Source organism: Ruditapes philippinarum, unplaced genomic scaffold (genome assembly GCF_026571515.1).
Source record: "Ruditapes philippinarum isolate M1 unplaced genomic scaffold, ASM2657151v2 ctg286_1_1_1_1, whole genome shotgun sequence".
NCBI classification, from domain to species: domain Eukaryota; kingdom Metazoa; phylum Mollusca; class Bivalvia; order Venerida; family Veneridae; genus Ruditapes; species Ruditapes philippinarum.
The window spans coordinates 20,271-41,226 of record NW_026854585.1 but is presented as its reverse complement, the minus strand read 5'-3'; the positions used below and the strand labels follow the sequence as shown (position 1 = coordinate 41,226).

Sequence of the window (20,956 nt, the reverse complement as noted above, 5' to 3'; positions counted from 1 at the left end):
GTAGTGCGTACAAACTGACCAATTCGATCACAAAACTGTCCCAACAAAGGGCTATAGTCAAAATTAATGTCTGATAGGCCTTGGAAGGTGACTTTCTAATATGATGATAAAGACAAGTTCAAAGTGAATTTCTTCAGTATTTTCAAAGATCAATGTTACATGTAAAAGTAAGTTGTTAAGTTTAAAAAAATCATAATATATATAGTTTATTCTGATTGGTTAATTATCTCGTTGCCACGACTTAGCTAAATCGTGGCCACGACTTAGTAACTCGTGGCCACGACATTGTATCTCGTGGCAACCACTTAGCTATCTCGTGGCCACGACTTAGTAACTCTTGGCCACGACATAGAATCTCGTCGTCACGACTTAGCTATCTCGTGGCCACGACTTAGTAACTTGTGGCGACGACTTAGTATCTCGTGGCAACGACTCATCTATCTCGTGGCCACGACTTACAAGCTCGTGGCCACGAGATAGTATCTCGTGGTCGCAAGATAATTAAAAAAAACACACACATCCGCACCCATACACCTACATTTCCAATTCATGAATACCAACAAGATCTTTAAACTATACATATTGCGAATCTTTCGAGTAGAAATATTGTTATTTGCAAGTTTGTAATACGTTTTATTAAGTTATTATTATTTATCGTTAAGTATCATTTATGTGATTATCCTGTCCGTGCTCTGCCTTGCGCTCTGTCCTATTTTTGTCGGTGTCTTCCAGGGCTCGTTCTTGTTGATATGTCGTTTGGGTGGGGGGGGGGGTTACGTACGTTCATTGAACGCCGCCTTTCTTTGTTAATCTTGTTTATCATATTTTATTGTACCTAGTAAAAGTATGCGAGCTGTAGATTGGTTTTTAAATAATATCCACATACTTAGCATTTTGAAGTTCGCCACAGTGTATAAAAAGCGATCATTATGTTTTGGAAAAGGCTATTGCTACACGGACATTATTGCAGGTATGAGATTTTATCATATTAAATATTCAAGTTTAATAGATATCAATGTATCAGTATATATCTGACAAATAAAACAACAACATGAAAAAAAACCCCATGCAGATGCAGATTCAACCGCGTGACGTTGTTGTGTTTACAAACGAAACAACAATTAACTCTCTTTAACAATGCACGTCCAATTTCTATTCATAGTAGTTTGATAATTACTAGGATGGCCATATCGTATTTGACATTATACTTTCTTCAAAAAACAATCTTTTTTGAATCATTCAAGACGAATTTTATTATTTTCTGGACAAATAAAAAATGTTTTATAACGCTTTTGATCATTATTGGTCATTTGTTTTATTTAATCGTTGAATTTCAAAGTTAAATGAATACCATTAAATTAAAAAGTGCGTGTAAGTGTTTTATTAGAGATTTAGTTTGGACATTTCCAATCCTTTGGAAACATTCATCATATTTTTTCTTTTTTGGTCGTTTGCCCAATGTGGGAGGTAGCGTTAACTTACCAAAATACAATATTCAAAACATCGCTTTATCGAAGACCTTTTATCTCTTTGACACATCTCTTTGTTGTGCTGTTACTAGAATATATTTTTAGTTCATTACCCAGGTCAGATGAGTTAAAATATATTATTTTCCTGATCTCGAGCAACCTTTCCTCGATGTTATAATTTAAAACATTATGTATGTCAGACTTACCGCCAAAGCTTGAAGAATGTTGAACAGACTCAATCAGACCGGGTCTGCAATGTCATGTAATTTTGTTGTGATTTATGCTTCCGACGGAAAACCCTTTCTCCAGATCTCTTTACGATCAACATATTATTTAGTTTAAGATTTGAAAAGACAACAATTTAGAACATAATGACAAGTTTGATCATTTTCGATCTAACAGCTTGGAAGTAGGTTCAGCCAACTTATATTAACGTATGTTTTCAAAAAGTACTTTCGTATTTGGCATGAATCATATGATTCAGAAGCCACTTTGTTTGTGCTTTGATAATTATGACAATAATGTAAATGATAGTGTTTGTCGACATTTTAGGCAATAGATATTATTATATTCTTATTTATACGAATATTATAATAAATTGACGTTCATGCTAACAACATTATCACAGTAGCTGCTTTAAAACCTATCATAATCAATAACTAGATAAAATACCGCTTAAACTAAATGTAGGTATATATAATACTTTGATACTAAAATTGTTTTAATCCACATTTGAAATATTCTATACTTATCAATTTCTGTGGTTACACATTTTCATTTGGAATGTATTTGAATAAAAGCAGCAGACTGAGGTTTTGATAGATTCAATATAAAAGAAAAAACAACTTTTAATCCATTTCGACTATTGTAAACATTTTCAATGTTGGTGTAGTCAAAAGTACACAGTGTTATCCCTTCAATCATTAATTATTTGTATGTTTATTTTCTAAATATTTTGTTCAGCTGCTTAGTCATTCTTATTCTGCAAAATACGGCACTATGATGCTTTGACCGTATCTTGCTCTTTCAAGTACTGATTTAGTCGTTCGTAAGGGATTCAGGTTTTATCTTTTTTATCCCCCACCGAAAGGCGGTGCGGGATATAGTAAATGTCTCCGTCTGTTTGTCATTCCATCCGACATTTTTGTCCGGAGCATATCTCAAAAAAGTATTTGAGGTATCAACTTGAAACTTCATTAGATGTGTAGAATATATTGAGGAGGAGTGCGGTGCACAAGATTGATATTCTGCATAAGCTTTCAGTTATTGTCCTTTGTTATTTTACAAACTTAATTTTTGACAAAAGACCTCTGAGATATCAACATGAATCTTCATAGTAGGATATATCTCACTCAGGAGGTGTGCAGTGCACAAGATAACTACCCTTCCTAATTTATGAGTTATTGCCCTTTGTTATTTTTCATACTTAATTTTTCATCTGAGTGGAGCATAACTAAAGGTATCAACTTTAAACTTCATAGGTGGATAGATCTCATAATGGAGGATTGCAGCACACAAGAATGATAACCTACCCTATTTTATTTTTCAGTTATTGTGTCAGTCCTTTGTTATTTTCAGCCATCAGTATTCACATAGGTTTCAAATCTGTAATCACTTCAGCCACCAGTTTTCATGACGGAAAGACCTCTTAAAATTGAATTATTCTGATGTACTACATATACTTTCTTCCAATGAGCAAACACATTCGGAGGGGGTGGCCATGTTAACATGGCTCTTAATACTACATTCTGATACTGAATATTTTAATGATGAAATAAAAGATTTATGATATATTTTCAGAAGTGAGAGTACAATCTGAACGATTGTCTTATGCAAATAAGTCAAATGTTTGACAATGGATGACAAACATAAAACCGATAAAAACATGCATGATATTCTCAACGACCTCGGCTTTTCAAAGGTTAAGTCTGAACAGAGAGTAAAAATATATGACAATGCAAGTAGGTGCATGGAGCGTATAACGCTTAGAAATTGGTTTGAATATTTTGAAGTTTTTGTTCTTGGAAGTCGTGGAGAAGGAATAGCTGTTGCCTTAGGTAGTGATATGGACATATTGAAACTCCAGCCAGCTGTAATGTGTTTTCAAACGTTTCCTGCAGAACATAAAGAGAAAATAGACAAATATGTTGCTACGTTTGGACTACACTTTAATGATGTTCCTGAGGGTTATGTTAAGTTGCATTTAGAAACTATAAAAAACATTCAAAAGCCCGACAAATACTATAAATTAGTTAATAGAATCAACAGCGCATTAACAAGTGACAGATATTTGAAAAATAACGAACGAATCATTGAGGCTGTAGAATATAAAGGTGAACAAGATAATGTGGAAATTACAGGTTGGATCAGTGAACACTTTCAACAAGAACAAGCCCATGGGCCTGCACAGCCGCTTCAATTTCCAATACCAATGTCTGGTCGTTATTTGTCGGTAGATAACGTACCAGCCTTTCCCTGTGAAATACCGTCATTTTTTGATGAGTGGTTAAAAAGGGTTCAAGATAAGTCCTGGCCTAGTGAAGAGACATCGATGGAAGTAAAGGAATCACCATTATTTGTTGTACCTGTTGGTTTAGCAGGAAGTCAGGAAGAAGAATTGCAATGGAGGGTATCTTGTACACTTGCAGAAAGATTGTTGGTAAGGTCCTTCAACGATGCACAGATTAAAGCATATACTGCAATGAAAATGATTTTGAAACATGTACTGAAACCTGATTGTGAATATATCACTTCCTACCAAGTAAAGAATGTTATGTTCTGGGTATCCGAGAAGAACAACAATATCCTGAAAATTACCAATTTTATTGAAATTTTGCTTGAAGCAATTGACTTTTTAAAACAAAGTCTTGAAGTTAGGTGTCTTCAGCATTACTTTGTACTTTCAAAGAATCTGATGTCTGGGACTTTGTCAGATAAAGATTGTAGATGTTTAATTGATCACTTCAATGAAATTTCAAAGGACCCAACAGGAGTTCTACGACGATGTCCGTTGATACACTTAATGTGCTCTCTACCGAAAGAAGAGGTTCAGAAACGGTTGCTGTTTAGAAATCTGCTTGTCGAAGTCGCTTCAGCAGGTTTGTCTATTGAAGATCCTGTAAAATTTGACAGAATTGAACGCTTATTTCATCTTGTAAAATCCGAAAACGATTTCTTTGAGTTCGCTAAAAGAGAAGTGCTTTCTGTTGTAAGGCAAAACAATCCGTACGGATACTTCGATCTTTTGTCATCAAAAAGTAACGAAGAGATTTTGGGTATTCTTTTGCTGGGGAAATTATTTGGTTACGACAAAGAATGGCTCGATTGAGGTGTGGGTATGTGTGTTTCACACAATGGCGACATTGAACAGTTAAAAGTACAAAACCAAGAAGCAGATTGAACTGTCGTCATTCAAATTTATATTCAGTACTTTATTACACCTTATATATTAAACCTTTTTTATCCTTAGTTGCGATTAAAAAAAACCCAGAGAATATTCTTAACTTGGATTTGTTTTTTAATTACTTTCGAGGAGACGCAGATTATATAGAATGACAGGTACAAAAGACTTGGATCAAATATCTTAGAAATCGGCATATAAACTAGTATATCAAATATTATCTTACCATTCGTAGCATCTAAATGCTTGTATCATCGGAGTAATTGACACGACTGATTTTGAGAAATTAACCTTCTTTTAAGATGTTCTTTAGGGTCATTTGGTAGTACAAGTGGTATATTGATTTATTTCACATAGTTTGGTATAAGGTGGATACCAAAGTGCAGAACTTGATCTTGACCATTGAAATGGTCATCTTAAGTGACCACTATAAGACGATACTATTGACAACACTCATGGAATCTTTCTACACGAACTTAAAAATATTAAACTATACCTGTTTCATAAGACATATAATTCTCATTTTATTAAAGGCTTTGTAACAAACTTTTTTTTCTTGTCAGACATGTTATAAGATACTTTTTGTGAGAAACATTATGCTATTATAGTTTATTACAGCTAGTTTATCTTTTTCTAAATTGTAATTCTTGATTTATATCATATTTGATATGTTCAAATGTACTAACATTACAAATATTACATGCAAATGTTTTTTAAGAGATAAAAGAGTTATAATTGTTTTAAGTCAACTGTACTCTGAAGCTTTGTTCTGAATATATATAAAAATAGTTATAATTGAGCCGTGACATGACATTTCCAACATAGTGTTGAAATTCGACATTTTACCTTTTTAAAGATTAAGTTAATACTGATCTTGTATTTCGAGTCTGCATGTTTTCGGCCAGATGAGTTTTGATATCTTAACAATTAAACATTAAACTAATCGAAAAATATTGTACAACATTAGAATCAGTACTCAATTTAATCAGGTTTAATAATCTTATAAAAAAGAACAATAAAAAGGGTTTTTCTAATTGAGGTTTCTTGTTAACTTTCATTTCGGACAAGATTTCTCACATATAGAAAGGATGTTTAATGATTTCTTAAGATATATCATATATTTTTGATTATTTAGCATTAATGTCAAGAGCAAGACTGTTAATTATCATCTGTACTCCTCAGAATAATTACAAACATTATGACAAATTCTTTAAAGCTGTAATACAGAGCTGACATTATGATACATTTCTATTCTTTATTCAATCAATATTTATTTATTTATTTGTGTATTTCTTTACTTATTTATTTATTTACTTTTAATATGAGTATGCTCCTAGAAATATTGTAAATATTGAATTCTGGATTGCTATCTTTTGTAAATTGAGATTGCTTAATGTTTACAAATATTTGAATACATGTTGTATTTAGCTGTGTTTTTACTGTTTTGTTAAGTTCACATTGATATGCTTGTATATATGTTCAGCTCTTCATGTATATAGAAGGAAATAAAGTATCTATCTGTCTATCTTAAAATGCATTCTTTTCTAAATCATTCAAAAGAAAAAGTTTCATTCTTGGATAATGAAACTTGATTTATAACAATATTGAACAATATTGGCGACGTCGTTTTCTTTGACATTAGCGACAACGTATCAATTGTAATCCATTTAAAGTTGTGTGATCATATACATGTAAAGCATATTCACGTAAAAACATTAACAACAACAAGATCTAAAGCATGATTGATATTTGTATTAAGGCATTGGAAACAGACCCGCGTAAAGAAAATGACGTCAGACGTTCAACGGCTACGCGTACGTACACTGCGCTAAACAAAAGAAGTTACAGCTTAGAGTTATAATTGCAATGAATTGTTTTATTATTTTAGCACAGTTATTTTCTTGGAACATGAAAATATGCTTTTTTATTTAAAGAACAAGATACACATTTTTAGGACATTTAGGGAATCATAAAATAATATGTAGTCACAAAAAGTTCGACAAGCTTTGTTCACGACTCAATGAGTGATATACTTGGAGTGACATCAAGTGTGTCTCACAAAATATTTAAAACCCAGACTTTCACTTTTAAGCATAAACTATTACAACGACTTTACAGAGAACACCTTTTGTCTTCTGCTTGACTGATGCAGTATGGGCCATTTTGCCTATTTTGACATCTGTTTTGTAATTTACTGGATTGTAAGTGCCGCATGCAATGTGTACTTTCTTTGTACACTTCACAATGTTTTACTTCAATACACATGTAAACATTTTCCTAATTGTTATGAAAATGTTGAAAATGTGTATGGATCTTGAGGCATGCTGCTACCATTATGTTTGATTATGTAATTTTTGTTTTCCCTTTTATTCAATATAAAGCAGGACGGGATCTCAACAACTTCAAGCGTCTTACGCACTTTACAATTGTAATATAATTATATACTCTTGTTTTTTAGTGTCCGTTATATAAAAACAATGATATCCATGTGATGTGATATTTTTCTTGTTCTTTTTACAATAAATTGTTTATTCCAATTTATATACATAACAGCCACGGCATACTGTAATGAAGAGAAATACTTGGAAAACATCTAAGTAAGTAAGCCCCGAAAGTGTTTTATGTTACAAGGACAATATGTCAAGTGTAGTTTGAATAGATGAAATAAGATTTCTCAACGTGTATTTTCCTTGAAATGTTCTTCCACGGTACTAAAGATCACGATTCAGCGAGTGGTTTATAAGCGCAGTATGTACATAATTTTTACGCTGTAAAAAAGAGCCATTTATACCTATTTCTTTAAACTACATGTACATGTATATCGGAAAACCTGTAAAAGAATTATTATATTAATGCAATAACGAATTGTGTTCATGCTGAAATACAATTTTTTTACGCGCCCTGTTTAAAACTTGCACAGTTTTGATTGGAAAAAGCGCGTGTCATATTATAAAAAATGACGACAACTTTGACTTAACGTTTCTACGATTACGTCATTTGAATGTTGTAAATATCATGTCAAGGCACATTTTTTTTACTGTTCACCTTCGAAAATTGTACAAACCATCCACTGATTGTGGTTTGTATGCGTGTAAACATGGTATAGGTTATAAATATCAACTAATAGATGTACTTTCTTTACTTCGAGATTAACGTTATGTTATTTTCTTAAAAAAAAAACAACAACATTATAGACCGCAGTTGAAGTTGCCATCCAAATTGAGTGTCCATTAAACAGAACAAAATATTTGTTTCATTAATTGTATAGTGTATTTGGGGTGTACAGGAGTTTACAGTAAATCAAGTAAATCAACAGAACAGTCGTTTGCTTGACTAATCCAAACACACATTACTTAGTGTCGCACAGACCCTTGAAATATATGGCGACAATTAAGAAGAATAACAAATTTAAGAACTATGTTTTTTATTTGGGGGGGGGGGGGGTCGAAAAATTAAAACATCAGATAAAAAATGTTACGATAATAGTTCTGCTTTGTTTTTTAAAACATTGTTGTTTTTTCTAAGATTTATTAAAAAATGAAGAAAAAAAAACAGCTCATATAAATCTGTTATTTCATAGAACAAAATTTGATCAATTAGCACTGATGTTATTTCATTTTTACTTTTTGGTTGGTTTGTTTATTTTTTTTTAACTCGCTGACTGATGCATTTCAAACAATCGCTATAAGGCACACTTACTAAAGAATCGGAAGATTGTTTGTTAACATGAAAATACAGATTGAAAAATGTGCATTATTTTACTAAAGGTTTGCTTATAATAATATCTTGTTTAGCAACCATAGCATAAAAAAACGACATAAAACACATTGGCGAAGTTGGCCCATTTCTGTCTCCGTAGATTCAATATTATGCCTCACCCAATTATTGAAACACGAATGGCGCAAAATACAGGTTGTCACGTGATACAGGTAAACACGGTTTTGTCCATGTAAAAACCTGCGCATTTGACAAAATTGAATATTTGAGTTTATCCGCGAAGGTACGTGTCACGTGACTGTTCCTGCTTAAATGTTCTGTTTTTATGTTCATACCTTAGGAGGTCACCTCTTTAACAGTCTTTATGTATCAATTGGATCTTTTTCAGATAATATAATAATTATGTAATAATAAATATGTAATTATAAAGGTATTCATTTGCTAAATAATACTAGATTCATTTATAAATTTGGAACGTGATATCTTTAAAGTCTTATAATTAAAAAATCAAAGTACATGGTAATATGATTAAAATTTGACAAGATCAACGAGTAAACTTCACAAAAAATATATGACCAACCTTGAAACTCAACTCAACTATTTATTTTTATAATTAAAGGCCTCCCATCCAAAATATATACCAAACAACAGAGAAAGCAAATGGTTATGTCAATATAATAGTAATATTTATATGTTGTTACCTACTACATTCTTATCTATAAGACGGTAGACACATGTAGATAACTTTCGAAAAAATTCATCATATTCATCATTCAAAGTTTATAAAAATTAACGAAGTGTTCTACATTAGTTCATGAATTATTCCAGCTAAATAGATATAAATTTCTAACATCGGTAAATTGACATTACTAATATCTGTTTCGTAAATTATGTCTTTTATTGCATTTACTCGCAATAGACCCTGTTTCCATTAAAAGTTCTTTAAACGTGTTCTTACCGTCATAAATCCAGATAAACACCCGGGCGATTCGTCTCTAAAAGCTAAATTAATCCAGTATAGACTTTCTAAACATATTTGTATGATGGAGCCAGAGATGACATTTCAAGAAAACATAAAGCTTAATAAAGAATTATAACTCAAAGACGATCTGCATCGTTTCATCATGCTAAATTTTTATTTCAGGCACAAGTTCAACGTCACATTTAGAGGTCAAAAGATAACATAGTATGTTTAAGGGTATACTTTGTATCCGATCTAGAACTTCTTCGGGATTTTGAAATAACTAGGCACAAATAGTCACAATAATAAGACGATATGTCAAGTACAACAAGTCAATATGTCAAGGTCAAGGTCACACTTAGGGGTCAAAGGTTAACAGAGTCTGTTATATGGTTTATTTTGTGTCCCGTCCATAACTTCTTCATAGATCAAGGGATTTTAAAAATGCTTGGCACAAATAGTCACAATGATAGGATGATATGTCATGCGTAACACATGTGTCCCTACCTCCAAGGTCAAGGTCACACGTAGAGTTCAAAGATTTAGATAGTCTGTTATAGGGTATATTTTTGTCCAGTCCATAACATTTTCATAGATCAATGGGTTTTAAAGATACTGTAAACAAATAATCACAAAAATAAGACGATATATCAGGCACAAAACAGGGTCCCTACCTCCAAGGTCACACTTAGGGGTCAAAGATTAATATAGCCTGTTATAGAGTAAATTTTGTGTCCGATCTATAACTTTTTCATAGTTCAAGGGATTTTGAAAATACTTGAAAGAAATAGATACAATAATAAGACGATATGTCATGCACAACAACTGCACCCCTACCTCCAAGGTCAAGGTCAAAGCTAAACATGATAGTTTTTTTAAATTCCGTGTTTCATTTTACTAGTATTTCTTTAATTAATTTAATGTATGTTGCATTTTCAGATCTAGCATTGATCATAATTTTGGACTGAAAAGCCAGAGATATCTCCATATCTGAATCTTTTGAAATAGCACAATTTTATGCTTCATATAAAACGTCCCCGAGAGACGGGGGACGTTGGTTACTCTGTTACAAATTCTTGTTGTAAAAGTAAAGTAACTTTGCAATAACGCCGTGCACACATTATTTTCAGAGTAATTCTAATATTGCTATTTCAGTTGCCTTTTGTCAACAGGGAAACGTAAAAGTGATTGGCCAGTACACTCAGAATGAATTATGCCATCGTGCTATATCAAAATATAAATAACGGTATCATTAAGGATACTGTTTGTCAATTAATCGGCATTATATCATATTGTTTCTAATTTCTAAAAAGATTGTATTGCTAATTTCCCAAATATTGACATTAATGGCGTTGTTTTTAAATATGATACACACTAGTACACTAGATGCATTTACAAGTTTTTATTTATTTATGCCTTTCCCATAAACAGATCTGAAGCAAACCGTGTATGGAAAATGAAAATTTACCAATAGCTGATATTTTCAGGGTTTTATATCATTTATATTCTGTTTTTGTTCGAATTTCAAACTCAATACAACCTATTCTTATAGTTTGAGATCATTAAGATAATAAAGAATACATAACTTGATCATACATGTACGTACATATTTGGTTTATACCAAATCTGTTTTAGTTTGTGTAGGTTCTTACAGACACACTCTAGAAATTCCTTTCTAGAACCAACCAGTACTGAAAAATGAGCGTAATATTTTTTGCTCAAGGAAACAACGACTCGTTCCTGAGAGGGTTTGAACCCATGCAAACAGCGATCTAAGATTACAAGTTCGACGCGAGAATGGCGTCAGTTTAAAGAGGTTTAAATTTAGATTTGACACTGGGGAGTTCAAACTGCCGTCAGTCATTTAATGTTTCCGAGTACTAATTTAAAGGTGAATGTTTCGAAAGCGTTAATCTAAATTATTTTCTTCTACTGAAATATCGAACAATTTATATGGATTATGGAATATAAACTCAAATGTGCATCGGGGACTTTTTGACCTTTGGGATCTTGCAATATAGGGAGACCTTTATTTTTTGTGCTCTTTTAAGTTATTTTAAGTAATTTTGGTTTTGTATTCTTTCTCCAGTTCTTGAAAATCTTATAGAAGTTTTTTCCGACTCTCTCCAAAAAATCAAAATCCTTTTGGTTAATTGCTTAGCGGAACATACTTCAGTTTGTTAGGCTGTTTTATTTATTACGGAAATGTCTCCGTCCGTCTGTCTCTAGAAAGTAACTTTCTTCTGTCACCATATATCTGTATAAACAGACAATCAGGCGGTCTCTAGGAATTAACTTTCTTCTGTCACCATATATCTGTATAAACAGACAATCAGGCGAAACATCTCATACACAAAGATTTGGCCAGTGTTAAGATGAAAGCTTCTTAACCTATAGACATCAATAGAAACAGAAAAGAAACACTGCATGCAAAAAAAAAAAAACATCCACAAACATTGATGACAGAACTGTTTTAAATACAAATTTTCAATAATAAAATCTGTCATATTTTGCGGTTCGGATCGGAATATCCGTCCTTCGTAGACCCGCCCATTGTGCGGTAACGAGGTTTGCCGAGTTACCGCCCATGGGCGGGTGACCGAGGGACGGATATTCCGATCCGAACCGCAAACATATGTCAGATATTTTTTCTTGCATATTCTACCATATTCATGTATTTTCCCGCGTTTGAGCGTAACGAATTAGCGGGAAAATAATTTCTCCTCATTGGTTAAGAACGGTAACAATTTATGTTACGGTTAGTTGAATCGACATGAGTCGATTTTATCTCTGGGCGGTCATTCAGCGTTAGGACAGCACATGTACAAATCATATGAAGGTTAAATTTTTTATGCAATGTCGTCGGAGGATAGAAATAGAGACACGCCAGAAAATTCCAACGCGGCGTTTAATGAAATTCTTGACCAAATTCGTGAGCAGAGACAGGAGTTAAATTCTTTGAGGGAAGATGTGCGTGGAAGTAATTTGAGTGTTGCTAACGAAGTGAAAAAGTTGAAAGACAGAGAAATACAGTGGAAAAACAAAGGGAATAAAGTGCAGTACGAATTTAATAGTGATTTGTCGGATACTTGCCAGCAAGTTTCGTGGGCTATAAGCCATCATAAGTTAGAATATGCAGACGAACTTTTGACTGAAGTGGGAGAAAAAGTCAAAAAGAGAAATAAGCTCATACGGATTGCGGATACATCAGAAGGAGGTTGGCAGACTGTACAACAATATGAGAGCAATCCCATTGCATCAGATAGTGATGATGAGTCTAAGATTTCTAAGGCGGAGAATAGGGCCCTACGGAAGAGAAAGCGTACACGTGGGTCAAAATCTTCGAACTTTGTTCCTGTTTATCCTGGTACTTCTCAATCAAGCGCACTCAATCCGAGGAGCAGTCCATTTCCATCATTGGGATCAGCCGGTACATTTGGAAACTTCTCAGGCCCAGTCTCGGGGCTTGGACGGAATAATTTTCGTGGCTACACAGCATACCAGCGTAAAGGGGCCGGAAGTTGCTTCGCATGTGGCGAGTTCAACCATTGGAGGCGAGACTGTCCGAATATGGCGGGAGGAAGGCTACAACAACAACAACCCAACTTCCCGAGTAAACAGTGAGACCGTTCATCATGTACAAGAAGATGAGTATATTTTTAGTAACTGTTCAATACACAATAATGTCAATGAACAATTTACAGAAGATTATTTCGAATATGAGCAGGGTTCTAAGCATATTCTGGTTAAAAATAGATTGAGGGAACATGTACATTTTTGGAGAGAGATAGGTGCAAGTGAGTTTGTTTTAGATACTATTGTTAATGGGTACAAAATTCCATTTTTCTCCATGCCAGAAAATGTTGTTTTGGAAAATAATATGTCTGCCAAAAAAGAAAAAGTTTTTGTTTTTGAAGCAATTCAAGACTTATTGTTAAGAGGCTTAATTGAAAAATGTGAAAGCTTGCCTGCTGTAGTAAATCCTCTTACTGTTTCAATACAGAGTAATGGTAAAAAGAGGTTGATTTTGGATTTGAGACATGTAAATAAACATCTATGGAAGCAGTCTGTTAAATATGATGATTTGAAAACTGTTTTAAGTTATTATCAAAAGGGGTGTTTTATGTTTAAATTTGACATTCATTCTGCATATCATTTTGTAAATATTTTTCCGGCACACACAACATTTTTGGGGTTTTCATGGGTGGACGAGAATGGCCATAGAAATTACTATAAGTTCTTAGTTATGGCATTCGGTTTGAGGACAGCGCCTTATTTGTTCACAAAATTAACAAGGCCTTTGATTAAAAAATGGCGTGATGAGGGAAAAAGAACATTAATGTTCCTTGATGATGGTTTTGGTTGTGCAGGTACATATGATAAGGCTAGTTCATTAGCTGGGGACATTAAATCAGATTTGATTCTTTCTGGGTTTGTTCCTAAAGTAGAAAAATCATGTTGGGTGCCTGTACAGAAATTAGAGATATTTGGTGCTTGTTTGGATTCAGACAAAAACTGTATTTTTATCCCAGAGAGACGTTTGATTAAGACAATTAATACAGTTGATGATATAGAACATGATTTAAGGGTACACCGAAGGGTACATGTGAAAAAAGTGGCCAAATTTGTGGGACAAATTATTTCAATGTCTATAGTCATTGGTCAAGTTTCACAAATTATGACAAGATACTTGAGTATGGATATCGTGAAGGCACCATCATGGTTTTCATATATCAAGTTAAGTCCTGAAAGTAGAGAGCAAATAACATTTTGGAAGCAGAATTTATCTTTTGTTAATTATAAATTTTTAAATGAAAATGTTAGTTTTTCCAAAATTGTTTACAGTGATGCAAGTAATACTTCATTTGCTGGTTATGAAGTTAGTACACTTAATGGGGTAGCACATGATATGTGGTCTGAATCTGAGGCTCTAAAGTCATCATGTTGGAGGGAAATGACTGCAATTTATAGGGTTTTAGTGTCTTTAGTTCATTTATTAAGATACCAGAAAGTAAAATGGTTTTCAGATTGTCAGTCTGCATGTATAATTGTTAATAAAGGGTCTATGAAAGCAGAATTACAAAAAATTGCATTCCAAATTTTTACAGTTTGTTTACAGAATTCCATTAATTTAAAAATTGAATGGATTCCTAGGGAATTAAATGAAAAGGCTGATTATTTGTCAAAAATAGTAGACTGGGATGACTGGGGAGTTTCCAAAGGAATAATGGATATTGTGACAGAAAAATGGGGGCAGTTGGAAATAGACTGGTTTGCATCTAGTTATAATGCAAAATTACCTAGATTTTTTTTCTAGATTTTGGAATGAAACATGCATAGGGGTAGATGCTTTTACTGAAAATTGGGGAGCTTATTATGGGTTTTTTGTGCCTCCGATAAGTATTCTTTGTAAAGTGCTGAGAAAAATGGAATTTGATAAGGCAAGAGGTGTACTTATTATACCTTTATGGAGATCAGCTAGTTATTGGCCCTTGTTATGGCAAGGGAACAGATTTATTGATAATATTGTCGATGTCATTGAGTTGCCAACTCAGAAAGAGTATTATGTTCCCTGCAGAAATGGGATCAGCCGGTACATTTGGAAACTTCTCAGGTATTTTTGGGAATGAACATTTGAAGTTCAAAATGTTGGCTCTAAGAGTACAATATTGAAATTATGCTCAGATAAGCACTGACTAGTTAAATATATAAGTGCAGATAAGTTGATTCTGGTATTCTATCAGTTGGTGTTTAAAATTATTTTATACAGAGGAGTTATGCCTGTATAATGTTTGATATTTAAGTTGAAAGTTAAATTTAAATATATATAAACTTTCATATAAGTGTATGATATAGTTGTTTGATATTGATGCATGTGACAGAAGAGTTTATGCCTGTCAATTAGAGTATAGCGGAGGAGGTTATGCCCGTTGAAGAAATATGCATTTATTAGTATATTGAATATTTGTAATGTTTTTACAATATATTCTAATAGATTGTTTTTTATAAATCTTTTTCTTCAGTTGTATAAAGATGATATTGAGGAGTTGCCGCCAGTTTTGGTTAAGAAGGCCAGTTTGATCCCAGAAGTGTTGCAGAATGCAAGGGCAGATTCTACCACTAAAGCATACAATAATGGTTTCATGCGTTGGAAGAATTGGGCTCTAACTAATTCATTAGAGGACAAAGACGTTTTACCAGCAAAACCTTTTCATTTTGCAATATACTTGTGTTCTTTAATTCAGTCGGCTAATACAGTTTGTCCTGTGTCCAAAGCTTTTTATAGTGTTAAGTTTATTCATGAAATTTACGGTAAAATTTCTCCAACTGAGTCTTTTCTAGTTAAAAATATTTTAGAAGCCGCAAAAAGGAAGTTAGCTAAATCTACTATAAAGAAAGAACCAATTACTGCTGAAATTTTAGAAAAAATGTATGAAAATCTATATGAAGTAGGAAATATTAAGAATCAAAGGATCATCTGTGCATGCTTATTAGCTTTTGCAGGTTTCATGAGAAGTAGTGAACTTTTAAATATCAAAAGGTCAGATATTGTTTTTGATATAGATTTTTTGAGTATTTTCATAGAATCAAGTAAAACTGATCAGTATAGGGATGGTGCATGGTTGGTAATTGCTAAAACTGGTACAAAATTATGTCCAGTGGTTAATTTGCAGAAATTTTTGTCATGGGCTAAGATAAGTGATAACTCGGAAATGTTTATTTTTTGTCGTTTGTTAAAAACTGCAAAAGGCTATCAGCTACGAAATCTCGAAAAACATATATCGTATACTACATTGAGGGAGTTATTTTTTGAAGCTTTTAAAAAACATGTAAAAGACATACATAATTATGGTTTACATAGTTTAAGGTCGGGGGGGGGGGGGCGCAACTGCAGCAGCTAATTGTGGCATTAGAGATAGACTGTTCAAGAGGCATGGCCGATGGGTTAGTGAGAAGGCCAAAGATGGCTATATAAAAGATACCTTATATGAAAGGTTAGAAGTATCTAAGAATTTGGGTTTGTAATTTAACGGAGGAGGGTATGCCCGTTAGATTGATCAGTTCTATTTTAGACAGATGAGTTTATGCCTGTCTAATGCATTAGAGGCGAAAAGGTTGATTTGATTAAGATGTGTAAGCACACATAAGTATGTTATGTTTAATATGTTTGAGTATTTTAAAATCTGTTATGATACATAAGCATATGTTTAGAAAAATTATAATTTGTGAAGAAATATAATTTGTAATGTATGCATATTACTTTAGTCAGTGTGAGCATTTAATTTAGGACCCGTTCTTTTGATTCAGCATACCTAAACGCTTGCAAAAATTAAACTATGTTAATTAGTTGGTTTTATGTTGTGATTTTCTTTATTTGATACAAAAATGGTACACATAGATATAATCTATATCTTTGTGTTTGTGATGCATTTTGTTCGTAGGGGTAGGTTATGGGTAAAGTAGGGGAAATGTATTTTCCCGCGTTTGAGCGTAACGAATTAGCGGGAAAATAATTTCTCCTCATTGGTTAAGAACGGTAACAATTTATGTTACGGTTAATTGATTCGACATGAGTCGATTTTATCTGTGGGCGGTCATTCAGCGTTAGGACAGCACATGTACAAGTCATATGAAGGTTAAATTTTTTAAATTTAATTAATGGGTTGAATGCTAAGAATGTTAGTATGTTCACACTGACTAAGGTAATGGCTTATATATAAGGGTACAAAATATTTTTGGTGTTGATAAAATTATTGTCTTGCGAAAGGACAATGCCATACTTTTAATGTATTAAATAAGTTTGTTTGAATATTGAACGGTGCATTATTGAATGAATCAGAATAAGTTTGTTTTTCATACTTAATATTGAATTGTATACTGTAATGTATTTGATAATTCATTCATGGATAAAGGATTGTGGGTAATGGAACTTTGAAATAGTGATATATGTTTATAAAGTGTATGAGACAGTAACATTTTATTCAGGACAATCATTTTGTGGAGTTATGAAATGAGACATTAAGTGATGATGTTTTGAATGGATTAATTTTGAGGAGTAATGAAATAAGACATTAAGTGATGATGTTTTGAATGATTTTATGAATGAGTTGTATTAATTGTGCATACCTAAACGCTTGCAACAAATTAAACTATGTTAATTAGTTGGTTTTATGTTGTGATTTTCTTTATTTGATACAAAAATGGTACACATAGATATAATCTATATCTTTGTGTTTGTGATGCATTTTGTTCGTAGGGTTACGTTATGGGTAAAGTAGGGGAACATTATATATTGAATTCTTTATCTTTTTTTCAATGAAAGTTTATATCATTACAACCGTAACTACTTTCTTACAACAGCGTATGAATTACAACTTTATGCATAACGGCAAAATGACGTCATCCTAACCGTGCCATTGTACAGCACGCGACTCATCTGGAACCCCCCATGCCAGATGAAATTTCCGGCATGGGTAAAACTCACGGAAACGCCAGTCTGATATGCAAGAATGTATAAGATAAAATGTTTAAGATGTATTTATAACATTCCAAAGAGTGATTAGTTTAGTCTGAAAATCAAAAAAAAAAAAAATCTGAACCAGCATTTTGTTTTAATCTCGTTTTGTCATTTTTTATCAAAAACTTTGTTGAAAAAATCGTTAGCGTACTTGTAAGCAAAGTGATTTAACATAGGATAAGACATAAGTTTTTTAAGAAACAACTTATTTTTCATCCAAATATGCAGAAATGCCTCTTGATTCGTGGCGTAATTTTAATGATGAAATACATAGGAAGTTTACTTTGATACAATTGAATGTAGTTCCTGAAAATCTCATAGAGGTCTATCCGACTTTTTCCAAAGAATCAAAATCTTTTTGGTTAATTGTTTAGGGGAACATAATTTAGTTCGTTAGGCTGGGAAATGTATCGGTCAGCATTCCTTAAAGTTTCTAGGAACTAACTTTAATCTGTCACCATATATTATATCTATATAAACAGACAATCAGGCGATATCATACACAAAGATTGGGCCAGTGTTAAGATGAAATATATACAAGCTCCTTAACCTATATTCATAGATAAAAGCATGCAAATACATCTTCAGAGGAGGGAAAAATCTTCAACAAACATTGGTGACAGAACTGTTTTAAATACAAATTTTCAATGTATAAGATAAAATGTTTAAGATGTATTTATAACATTCAAAAGGGTGATTAGTTTGGACTGAAAATCAAAAAAAAAAAAAAACAAAAAAAAAACTGAACCAGCATTTTGTTTTAATCTCGGGTTTTCATTTTTTATCAAAAACTTTATTGTAAAAATCGTTATCACTGTTCTAATGCGTACTTGTAAGCAAAGTGATTTAGGATAAGACATAAGTTTTTTAAGAAATAACTTATTTTTCATCCAAATATGCAGAAATGCCTCTTGATTCGTGGCGTAATTTTAATGATGAAATGCATTGGAAGTTTACTTTGATACAATCTAATTCATATCAATATGAAATATAAAATATTAAAAATATACGCATGTATATAAAAATCGGGAAACAAACTGATCCCTCGGAATCATTCAACACACCAAATTACATGAAAATTGCAGACTCGGTTTGATTGAGTCTGTATATAAGGGTTAATGAATAGGTGCAACGTCCCTCACGTCCCCTAGCAACGACTTGAGCTATAAGTTTTTTTAAAACAATACATGGTCTGTTTAGAATCATCTCAAGGTTGCAATACGTAAGTATTGAACACTGTTGTTTGAATAAATACGATACTTTGGCAATATTTGCAAATCAATGTCTACAAAATAATTAATGTCAAAAGAGATGTAAAGCGATAAACGAACATATTCATGTTTTGAGATATGTTAAATATGACCTCCTCTTGGCTGATGGATTGCCTTTAAGGGCTGAGGTACCAGAATTATCCCTGCATGATCGCAGAAGGCGACGCAATGGGTTCGAATTACTTGAATTTATACATCTCTTAGTACCAGAAGGTAAGGTGAATGATATCTTCTGTGCTGCTTTTAGTTTGTAACACACGAGGTAGCCATTACCATGTTTCTTGCGCAATATGACCTACATTGTTGTACCTTGTGCCGATGATTCGTAAACCGTACAAAATAAGCACATGACAATCACAATGTGTATGAATAATTAAGTAAGTTATTATCATACAATATTTTCACCTTTGTCAAAATATGCAAGGAGTGTCTCTTAAAAAGATACTCGGATAATGCAAAATTGCTTTTACTTGCATAATTTTTTTCGGAGTTTTGTCATAGCATCTAGAAAACATAACAATATGTTTCTTAATGAAGGTGTCGTGTTTTGGTTTGTGTGCAATAATATATGTTTTATAAATTTGCAAAAATGTAAGGAATTTTCAAATTTACTGAGACTACCAGAAAAAGTTTTATTTGCTGTCATTCGGTATGCTCAAGGGTTTACGTTATGCTATATGTTACGGGATAACAATATCAAAATTAAAAACAAATACAGCTACCAACAGTGAAGTGTGTGTGAGATTTCATGGATGTGCAAAGTAGCACGGTTCTACATTAATCTTTAAACGTTTTTTTTTATAAATAACTTGGCGCAAGTGATCATAATTATATAACAATGTGAAGAGCGCAATAATTGGGTTGCTGACCCCAAGGTCAAGATCAAACTTAAAGGTCAAGTGTTAAAATGTCTTTTCGTGTCTGCTCCTTAATATATAAACCACTGCAATGTTTTTAGGAAAACTTGGCAGAAATGATCAACATTAGGACCCCATTGGCAGAGCACAATAATCAAGTCTTAACCGTAAAGGTCAGGGTCACACTCAAAGATCCAATGTAAAACATTTATATTTCATGTACGATATAAAACGTTTTGACAATTCAAAAGTTTAAATTACTTGGCAAAAATGATCCCCATTATGACACAATCTGCAGAGCACAACATCCAGGTTGCTACCTCCAAAGTCAGGTTATATGTTGTCCTTTATTGAAGATTTTAAATAACTTGGCACAAATTCACTGCGGGAGGGGATTTTGCTGTCCTTCAGACTCCCTTGTTATATGTGTAATTATATATATTTAATTAGATAAATACATGTATAATCATAAAAAACTTTGTTTACTGAATCACCGCAAACAAAATGTCTGATAAGTGCATAATTTATTAAATCTTCATACAGGAATTCGATCGCTTTTCATTGATGCAATAGATATAAACTAAATGTCGTAGTGTTTCCTTCTTGACAGAAGTGTATCTGTTACTTGTAAATTTTGAATAAGAATTTTATGATCATTTAAGAAAATTATTTAGAAATATAACTAACAAGTGTTACACAGTTGATCAGGTATGGTAATACATTTACTATGACAACTGAAGTGAAAACGTATATTCTATATATA

The 20,956-nt window shown here is 32.7% G+C and overlaps 1 protein-coding gene across 1 annotated transcript; it reads left to right on the top strand.

The window, feature by feature from the left end:
* The first annotated feature begins 862 nt into the window (after positions 1 to 862).
* LOC132740516 (uncharacterized) lies at positions 863 to 6,225 on the top strand. Its single transcript, XM_060728435.1, has 2 exons — positions 863 to 970; positions 3,270 to 6,225. Exon 2 carries the CDS (start codon positions 3,325 to 3,327, stop codon positions 4,795 to 4,797), a length of 1,473 nt encoding a protein of 490 aa, XP_060584418.1. The 5' UTR covers positions 863 to 970; positions 3,270 to 3,324; the 3' UTR covers positions 4,798 to 6,225.
* The last annotated feature ends 14,731 nt before the right edge of the window (positions 6,226 to 20,956 follow it).

What these genes read in the sequence shown, in the direction of transcription:
- LOC132740516 (XM_060728435.1), top strand. Translation starts at nt 3,325, where the DNA reads ATGGATGACAAACATAAAACCGATAAAAACATGCATGATATTCTCAAC.